The 10,484-nt window shown below is 45.0% G+C and overlaps 1 protein-coding gene across 2 annotated transcripts; it reads right to left on the bottom strand.

The window, feature by feature from the left end:
• Positions 1-1,388: 1,388 nt before the first annotated feature.
• On the bottom strand, positions 1,389-3,839 carry LOC120651013. Of its 2 annotated transcripts, XM_039928335.1 has the most exons (4): positions 2,971-3,839; positions 2,627-2,857; positions 1,871-2,548; positions 1,389-1,724 (listed from the first exon to the last, which is right to left on the bottom strand). In XM_039928335.1, exons 1-4 carry the CDS (start codon positions 3,388-3,390, stop codon positions 1,701-1,703), a joined length of 1,353 nt encoding a protein of 450 aa, XP_039784269.1. In that variant the 5' UTR covers positions 3,391-3,839; the 3' UTR covers positions 1,389-1,700. The 2 variants fall into 2 exon arrangements, with proteins under 2 accessions (XP_039784269.1, XP_039784268.1); XM_039928334.1 differs by having other exon boundaries at positions 1,389-2,548.
• Positions 3,840-10,484: the final 6,645 nt, after the last annotated feature.

Raw genomic sequence — 10,484 nt, 5'->3', positions numbered from 1 at the left:
GGCAGCAGCGGCCGTCGGAGAAGACGAGGACAGCAGCCACGCCCGGGTCCGCAGCGACCCATGGGATGAGAGCCGGACCGAGGAGTGGATGATGAGTCTGGAGTACCTGCCAAGCCTGTCGGAGGCGTTGGCATCCTATGGGAGACGGGAAGTGGAGGAAGGCCAAGAACGCTAACAACGAGAGCCTTTTCGGCTGATGGGCTCTCAATTTGTCTCGACTTGTTTTGACTTATTTTCTCTCATATAATACTATTCATTCTACTAGCCGAACACTATTTATCAGATCAACCGAACAGCCTCAAGGCCGCCAGGAAGAAGCACGAGGAGTGTAATTTCATTGGTCGGAAAGCAATAAGCAAACCCAGGTTGGCAAAGTAGAACCAAATGGATTATAAACAAGACTTTTTCCTTCAGCAGCAAAATAATACATGTTCATGATGACATCACTCTTGAGAATAATTTCTGATTCCATTTACTTCCCAGTTCCAGAAATACCCCTTTACCCTGAAATTTAGTTTTATTTTTATTTTTTCGTCATTGCCCCTGACCTTTAAATGCCCCCCCAAAAAAACCAATGTTTTTTTAGCAATTATTGCGTTCATGTGACCGTCTACCTTGCTATTCTGTCTATAAGATGCTTGGTGTAGTATTTATAATTTATTATGTTTGTTTACTTGAATATTTGTTATGGTTGCTTTGTGGTTGATTGCTTTATTAGTTAGAAAAAGTGCGGTACATGAACCATCAAAATGATATCTTGGTCTAGGGACTTTGTGAGCTTGATGTATAGTCGGTATCCCCGACCTCGCTGAATTGGTGTTTGTTCTTATTCGCTTTCTATAAAAGCTGGGTGAATTCTTTTTCGAAAAAAAGAAAAAGTGTAGTACATGAACCATCAAAATGATATCTCGGTCTAGGGACTTGTGAGCAATCTTTTTCCAGTTGCAATGCACGAGCATGCTTGCTAGTAGTAGTAGGACTAAACATGGACTAATCGCAGATCTAATTCCACAGATAATAGCTAATTAGTTGTTAGAGCCCATTAACTCTTATTTGCTCATGCTTAGCTTTGTTAGAACATCTACGCCTAAGCTTTAGCACCCCTGCTTTAGCACATTCAAATGCCCCGAATTTTTTTTAGAGAAGGAAGTGGAAACCTGCAGGCTAACAAATTGCCATTTCTTTCTTTTTGAAATAAAACAAATATGCTACGCTGCACATGGGACCTATTGCCATCGCCCGTGGCCACCACCACGGTACTCTCACGGAACTCTGTTACGACACGAGACCGCAGATCGCTCGCCTGCATTGCTGCGACCAGGGGCCTGAATCTAGCTGCATTCCTAGCTAGTTTGTTTGTCAGTTGCCTGAACGGCTGATCGCCTCTCTTCTCCCATATGATTCTTGCAGACGATGTACTCGATCAGTCGATCTGAAACGTTTGGCAATTACAAGATTCTGGTAGGCTAGCTGTTCACGCTTACGAATTTACACCACACATAGCTTGCTAGCTAGAGAAGAAAACTTGCAGCTAGACCTGAGATCCCAAGCAAAGCAAGCCATCAGCAGACACCAGAAACGGATGGGTTTTAATTTCTTCAGCATCCTGTAATGTGCCTTCAAACAACAACTCCTCTTGATAACATTACATTCATACATTGTGCTGCCGCGATGCAGCAAGCTGTTCGCTTCGACCAGCTTCAGTAGCGCCCCCTCTGCTGCACCTGCAGCAGCAGCAGCAGCTCAAAACAACTCGTATCCAGGCCTCGGCTAAATTCACAAAACTGAAACAAAGGGAACGAACGAACGAACAAAACAATCTTTGTTTTGAATTGAGGATCAAAGTATAGTGGAGTTCGCCGGCACTCACCTCGAAGCCGACGAGCGAGCGGCAGTAGCCGACGGTGGCGGCGGTGAGCACGGAGCTCGTGGACCCGCACTCGCTGCCCACCACCGACGCGCTCGACCGGTCCAGCCTCACGCCCGCCCAGGGGTTCTGCTGCTGCTGGTAATGGTGGTATCCGTATCCGTAGCCGTACCCGCACGTGCCGGCCGCCGCCGGCACGCCGATGTGCGACGACGACCGCTGCATCGTCTTCCTAGGCGCGCCGCGGCGCCGGCTCGGCTGCCGCTCCAGCGCAGCCGCGCCGTCGGTGCGCTGCCGCGGCGCGCTCTGGGACCGGGCCTTGGCGCGGGACGACTCCGTGTTGGCCATGTAGCTCGGGACCGCGCCGCCGTACCCGTCGTACGGCGGCGCGTACGGGCTGCTCCCCGCCGCCGCCGCCGCCTCGTGGTCGGCGAACGCGAACGCGTCGTCGAAGTGGCCGCTGTACGCGCGCTGCGGGCTCAGCAGCTCTGCGCCGAACGCCGCGGACGACGGCGCGGGCGAGCACTGCCCGCCGCCGCCGCCGTAGGAGTAGTAATCGGCGAGGCGCCGCTCCCTGGACTCGGTCGCCGCCGCCGAGCAGCTGCTCCGCCCGCGCCGCGCCGGGTCGCCGGCGTCCACCTCCACGATCCGCACGTGCTCCTCGCCGGACCGGTCCATCTCCTGCGCGCATGTGCACAAGAGCAACTCGTCAGCGGGCGTGTCACCGACCAACTTGCGCCAAGCTGGCGAGGCACGCACGTAGGAGCTGCGGCGCCTGGGGTGCTGCGGCGACCGGCGTTGGTAGGCGGCGGCGGCGACGTGGTCGTCCGCGTCGACCATGCGCGCGCGCTGCGCCCGCAGGCGGGACTGCGCGTCGAGGAGGGCCTGCATGCGGCGGAGCGTGGCGGTGGCCTGCCGCCGCACCAGCTGGCCCCGGACCAGCGCCTGCAGCTTCACCAGCCCGCGCAGCGCGCACAGAGCCTTCCTCGCCTGCGATACCACCATGTTCGTCAGCGCCTTCCATGGTCGGTCACAATCACAATCACAAGGGAGCTTGCGATCGTGACAGGTCTGTAACGTAATTTCCGGATTCAGTCGCTCACCAGATAGCCTCTGAATGTTGCTTGGATCCTGGCGGCGGCCGCCTCCTCGACGGCGGCGCAGATCGCCACCACGTCGCCCTCCTCCTCCGCGGCAGCCATCACCGCGGCGACGTCGTGGTCGGTCGGGCCGAGCCCGTCATGCTCGGTCCCCGACACCGACAAGGCGGCGAGCCCCGCGGCCGCCGGGTCCAGCTGGGACGACAGCGGTGACGGCGCGGCGGCGGGCTTCCCCGCCTGATGCTGCTGCTGCGCCGTCGCCGTCGCTGGCCGGCGGAAGCTCCAGCGCTTCTTCTCCCGGGGGCTGCTCGCTGCCGGCAACGGCGTGGCGTCGCCGTCCTGGTGCTGCGGCTGCGGCGGCGCCTTCTTGCCGTCCTTCCTCCCCGCCAGGATGCTCTTGAGCCACCGCCCCGCCTTCCCCATCGCCGGTCGACCTTCTTCCCAATCCAAGCGCGGCCGCAACCTACCCGGCGGGATCGCGCACGCGTACGTCCACCTCGCTCGCTATGTCAGTCACATGAGACAAGACGACGCGGCGCAGCGCAGCTATATGCTAGCTACCGCCGCTCGACAGTGATGAGGGAGGAAGAAGGATCGGGGAGCGCAGAGCAGACAGAACAGCAGCCAACCAACCCGACGAACCACCCACGCACCCGGCGGAACATAACAGGTAGAGAGGTAGTACAGCACAGCGGGCGAGTCAAACCGAGGCGAGAGCTAGCTTATCAATGGCGTGCTGCCATGTGCTCGGGCCGGCGGGGCGGGACGGGACGGGAACGTGGTGGAGGGGACGATCCCAAGTTCCCAACAAGGCAAGGCTGGCTGGATGGGTGGATGATTTGATTATGGCAAGTGCTGTGCCTGTGTGACTGGGCGAGCTGGGGAGCCCGACCGGAAGCTGTGTCCATGCATGCATGTTAGCCGCGGCTCATCTGGTGTACGACCAGTCTGTTATTGCATCTTCTGAACTCTGTCGCAGCCTGTTCTGGAATCTCCATGTAAATTGTTTGAAGAAAATTGAACTTTAAACTTAAAGCAAATATACAAAAGCTAGCAGCACAAGAGCACTGGGCAACCTAAAAAGTTCTGCAGAACTGTGTACAACCTCAAAAAATTAAAAATGCAAGAGCCAGAAAGAGTACAAACTATTCAGATCCCTTTACAGCTTAAAAAAAAAATCTACAGAGTAGTTGTGTGTTTAATACTATTTCTTTTTTTTTGTCAGCAGTCGGCACGCGCAAAAATTGACGCCTAATATTTGCAATATTGTTGACGACGCCCTAGCATAAGAAATTGCCTCTCGTAAGTCGTAAGAAGGGAGAGATCGGTGGCAATTGCATGCTGCCAGCAAAGCCTCGTAAATGCATGGACTTCACTGTACCCATTTTTTTCCCCTCAACGTGATTGTCTGCCCTTCTGTTATTGTGTGAGGCCGTGGGGCCTCTGCATCGGTCAGTATGGACCGGCCATGGTCTCATCACATGCTTTGGTTGGGTCGGTGTGCCATGTGATTTGTAGACCTAAGGCTTTTGATATGATGTGATTTCAATTAAAACAATGGTATTTGTACATTATTGGATCATCATGATCCGAAACCAAACCTTTATGTGATTGTGCTGATGTTTAATAATACATGTCTTTGGTGTACTTGCATATGGAGAAACTCATCACATAAAGAAAGGATATGATTTGAGGAGCTTCAATTACATTAGGTCGCTCTAGGTAATATAAGTACTGAACAATATTTTTCATATATTGTTCCTTACAAGCACCATGTACCATGTGGTGCCATGACAGGGCCTCTTGTCGTTCCACACATACCTATTCAATAGCGGGTAGATTCTTCTGTTGTCCTCACTTGTCCATGCACTGCTGCAGGTTGACACTATAAAAAACAATTTTTAGAGGCAGGTAAACATAGGCGGGTAGGAGCAATACAAGCTTATACTTTTCGCAACTACAAATAGCTATTTTCAGGAACAGCTAATGTACCAGCCCTTGCAAATCCAACAGGGGTGGGTCACGCATCATCATTCGTCCCTATAAATCAATTTGTAGAAGCGGGTCAAGCCTCGTAGCATAACCCATCCCTACAAATAAATTTTCAAAAAAAGAAAAAAAAGAAAAAAGAAAACAAAAAAGTATTCCAACCCACCAGTCTACAAGCCCCTCTACTATAGAGGTATAATGTTTTGATGAAATATGCACACTTGCATCAACGGGGGCTTTACCTCAAGCCTTGCTTGTATCCTTCTCTCCATCACACTATAGAATCACTTGTAACTCTACGAGATATGCTATTCTTTTGTATTAACTCTAAAATCAATTTGCAGGATTGCATGAGTGATGTCGTCATCCACCCCTAGAAGTTCGTTTCTAAGAGCAGATGATGCCACCACCTGCCCACCACCCGCCCCTGAAAATAACTTTCAATTCTGAAAATGATTTAAATCTTTAAATAAGGCAAAATAAATTAAAAAAATTTGAAACTTCTACACTAAAGTTATTGTGAGCTATATATACAGAAAATATGCCAACTATATTTCAGTGTTTATAAATATTAAAAATGTGGAAGCATCAAAGTATGGCAACTATGGTATCTCGATTTGTGTGAAATAGGTGAAATTGAAGCCAAAATAAGCTTTGCCAAACGGGCCCTATATAGTGATAGCCATGTGAAGCACAAGACTATTAAATGATATTCTGATTCTAAAAAGTTTTAAATGAATAATGTATAAATTATAAAATTTTAGATCTTATCACTACAACTTTGATATGGAGCTACTCTAAATCCGAGGCTGTTTGAAAAAAAAATCAAAACTTCTAGATTTTAAAATTAGAAAACTTATAATAATTTTTTGGACTATTAAATGACCTTAAATGAAAAAGTTATTGACTATAAAATTTTAGGTCTCGTCAACCTCTACAATTTTGATATAAGATTTGACTTCATCCAAAGATATATAAAAAAACTATAAATTTATTTACATGGGACCATTGTAGGGACGGATCATGCCATCACATGTCCTTAAAAATTATTTTTAAGAGCGGGTCATACTCTCATCCACCCCTAGAAATGACTATTATTTCTAGAGGTGGGTGATGATGTCACCCACACCCGCCCCTAGAAATACACATGCCTCTAAAAATATTTTTTCAGAGGCGGGCCGGGTGCTTACCATTTGGGCTGCCCCTAGAAAAAGAAACAGGCGCTCCTACAAGTCAGTTTTGTAGTAGTGGGATCTTCCTAAAATTTTTATCCCTAGCTTATTCACCCCTCCTATATGCAAATGTGAATCATTGGATCAAGTATGTCTGGATGTTTTTTTTTTGGATGCATGATTTGGAGCAGCGATGTGCGTTCGGTGGTTGGAGCGAGGTCACATGCATCTGGCTGGTCCCCCACACGAGTTGTTCTACTGTTCCTGCTGTATGTGACCCTCGTGTTGGCCTCGTGGAGACAAGGCAATCTGTGCACGTACTGTGCCTCCAACCCCCGGCTTAATCATTTATTTATACTCTGCTAATAAGAGCAAAATAATGTAAAAAACAGACATCACATACCAAGTTGCATGAATGATGTTTTTCATTTTGTTGAGAAACGTATTGTTGTAGCTAGTAAGGTGGCCCGCGCAAATAGCGCGGGAATCTAACTTTTCTACTAACCTTTGATATTTTTTAATTTGAAAAATAAATTTACTTTTGTTGTTTCGAGACCAAGTAAATTCTAATTGGACCATCAAAGTTACATCAAGGTAATTCAAGGCTAGGGTAACCTCACAGAATAATCAAAGTCATTAATTAAATCAGCATAAAATTTAGTGGTATTTATTTATTTTATTTTTTCAACTGAAGTGATAATTTCTCTAAACCCTCTTAATATTTAAAACTTATTTGTATATTTTTTGTACTCAATGATTCGATCTAATCGTCACATCTATTTTTGTCAACTATTTATAGTCTTTCTAATTCAAGATCTAATCAACCTAAATAAACCTAAATATTTCCCATAGATCAATTGATTACTCCCTACGTTCCAAATTATCAGTCATTTTGGCTTTTTCTATGCGCATAATTTTCGTTATGCATCTAAATATTATATCTAGATTCATAGAAAAATAATAATTTTGGACGGAGAGAGTAGTTCATATAGATCGAAGTATTTATAAACATTCTCATAAAAAAAATGTTGTAGGATTCCAAATTTTTCTGATTACTAAACCACCATTTGTTTCAAGTAATGCCTAATGTAATGCCTACCTAAATAGTATAGTGCAGGCTCACAACCCTCGTACAATCCTCGTGCGTGAAGCTTCTCCCATCCTTATTATCTTCCATCCCTTTCTATTGTAGCTCACCGAGATCCCATCGCTTCCGGCCCCTTCCTCTCCTCCTCCGGTGTCTCGCCAGTGGTGAGAGGGAGGTGGGCCAGTCCCCTTCTCTTAGTGTATATTGGTATATTATCTATGGCCTGTTGTGTTTGGAGGGCGCTTGGCAATCGCGCCACCACTCCCCTACTGTTGTGGCCATTGCCGCCGCTGCCGGTTTTCTCGTCGTCTTCTCCATTGTGGTGGCTGGAGATCGAATCCGAATAATGGTTCTTCCCCCCCTCTTCTTTTTCTTCCTTTTGCTCCGCCCAACCAAATCTCCTGCCCGTTCTTCCATTTTCTCAGTCCCATGGTTCGGCTCCACCAATTCCTCCTCCTTCCTCTTTTCTCCCTCCTTTCTCTTGCTTCAAGATTTCTACCTGAATCTGCATGTTTTAGTTTTTATTTTAGTTGGTCACCATAGATCTTCTTGGTCATGCTGCGGATTTGCTTATGTTATTGGTTGGAATAATTTTATTCCGTCTTTGCTTGCAAATTGTTGTTGTGATTCCGGTTTGCTTCAACTCTTCTCCGTGGTCTTTTTTTATTAATGCAGTGAGCCTTTTTCTCTCCTGGTCCCCGTGGATCTCTACCTTATGTTGTGTTGCAAGCCTTCTCCAGGATTTGAGGACTCTGCTTACTCATTGGCGCTGTTTTCACCTCCATCCTTGGGTCGGAGCTCGGAGGCATTGGTCTTCATCAACGGGATTTTCTTCCTCTTCAAACCTCCTGGCAGGCTTTCCCGCACTGGCTCCAAGCATCATTATGGGCCCCTTTGGATGCCACTGCGCCTCTGGTAGCCTTCGCTGGCGAGCTTCAAGCCAGTGTTGACAGTGTTTTGTAGCTTGCGCGTGGATTCACCCGAGTTAGCGCTTTTGTGATATGTGGAGGTGTTCGTGTCTGTCTGGCCACTTAATCTGGTTTGTAATTGGCTCCTCTTTGGGGTGCCTCTATGTAAGACTGCATCTTCTATAATATAAGTTATGAGTTTGTTTGTTGTTTTAAAAGTAGCATAATACATTCAATCCTCATCTTCAACAATTTCTTTTCACTATCTAATGAGGTTGCGACAGGACACATCTAGTGTTTACTTGTCACCTAATTATACTTTGCAACAATTAATTGTTTTCTAATCTTTAATTTTTCAATGCAATTTTAAACACAGATCAATAGCCCATTTCAAATTTATCTATTTGCTAATCGTACTTGGCGTGGACTCCTTGGCCATATCCTACTTTTCTTAATCTTTTAGTTCCAAAATAAGCTATTTATTAATTGTATTTGATATTGACTCTTGAGTTTCCCTATTTCTATAATTCCAAATTTATCTATTTACTAATTATACTCGGTATGGACTTTTTGGTCATATCCTATTTTTCTTCATTTTTAATTCTAAAATTTGTTATTTTCTACTATTTCTAAAGCAAGCAATGTTTTCTTTATCCGTCAATTGGAATTGTATCGGAACCCGGACAAATCAATTGGAACCCAAATCAGAACACAAACAGTCAATGTCTGGTTCAATCACGACGTGGCCTGTATATGAACAAAGCTGATGGTATTACGTAGGCCTATTATATTACCCGTAGCAACGCATGAGCACTATACTAGTTATTAACTGTATTTGATATAGACTCTTTAGTTAGTCTAGACCGTTATATAATCATATTCAATATGTATTATTTTATCATGGGCTAATTTTTCTTTTTCATTTTTAATTTAGTTATTCTAATTGTATTCATCGTGTACTCTTTGATCAAGTCCTAATTTTTTGGAATACCAAATTTAGCTAGTTACTAATTGTATTAAGCAAGGGCTCTTAATTATTAATTGTATTTGATACGGATTCTATGAGTTAGTTTAGACCATTAGATCTTTATAAAATCTAACGTTTCTCTTTTTAGAGATTAATTAAGAATATTTATACCCTCTTGGCGAACATAGTGATTTCTTTTAACACTGAGGCTTCGCGTTGACCATAGTTACATTGGGACTTTGTCATCTTTAATCTACAAATCTGCTAGCTACTTCCAATAATATCATGTCACGTCGTTCCTCTTGTGCTTGCAAACGGGAAAGCATTGAAGGTGGCCAGTGATATAATAAGGATAAAAAAGGAAGATACATGATGCTACTCTTTTTATGAACTTAGCTAGTTTGTCAGGTTTATTGGGTGAACTTGTCCACTTGGTTCAAGTTTTTGACTCAGCATGGATGCTTTTTTAGATAATGGAAAAGAATATCAGGCTTCACCCTCCTCATCGAGGAGGGATCAGACCAACCTTATTGCATGCAGTAGCAACCACACCACGTTCTCACAATAAGTTTGAAGCATACAACATTATGATTGAAAGCCAATCCGTAAACTAAAATGCCATCCATGGGATGCGAAGAAACGAAGAGCCAACATCTCCAGCAAACGACATGTCTGAATCAAACTCTCCTTTTGTTCCTCCCTGTGGTGCAACTGCGCCCAATGGCGTAGCCAATGCGTTCCTTGAATAAAACCTGCAAAAAAGTATTTGGTTGACATTTGTTAAAAGCAACATCATTCCTAGAGAGCCAAATCACCCAACACATAGCATGGATGCTTGTATTTTTCTAAATTTATGTTAGGTATTAGTGATGATATTCTTTCGAGTAGGTGCTGTGACTCTTGACAGCAAGTCTCCTATAGTAACTTCTCTTAATCTCAAGATCTATCGGCTCAGTCTCTCCAAGGTGCACGTAGGGTAATGTCAAGCACGCATTCATACAAGTAATTATGGGTGAGTATATCTCTTCATCTATGTTTGTACTTTTTTTTATAAAATATTTTTTATAGCTGGAGATAAGATCAAATAAATTAGCTTGTAAAAGAGAAGCATACGTGGTTGAAGACTTGAAGTCCATATCCTTCTCTACACAAATGCTATTAACATGTCTTCGATATGGTTTACACTAAGAAAAGGTAGATTACACACGTCGCTTGTAGAAGAATAAAGTTATATAAATTAGTACGTACCATAAATAAGCTTCGCATACTACTATGATATGAGATACTAATTTACTTCTTTTTAAATTTCCAATTGTCTACATTTTAGTCATATTTGATATGGACTCTTCGAGGAGTAAGTCTAGATCGTATTTGGTATGGACTCTATGAGGTAG

This window comes from Panicum virgatum, chromosome 9K (assembly GCF_016808335.1).
Source record: "Panicum virgatum strain AP13 chromosome 9K, P.virgatum_v5, whole genome shotgun sequence".
NCBI classification, from domain to species: domain Eukaryota; kingdom Viridiplantae; phylum Streptophyta; class Magnoliopsida; order Poales; family Poaceae; genus Panicum; species Panicum virgatum.
This window is presented reverse-complemented; position numbering and strand designations above follow the sequence as displayed.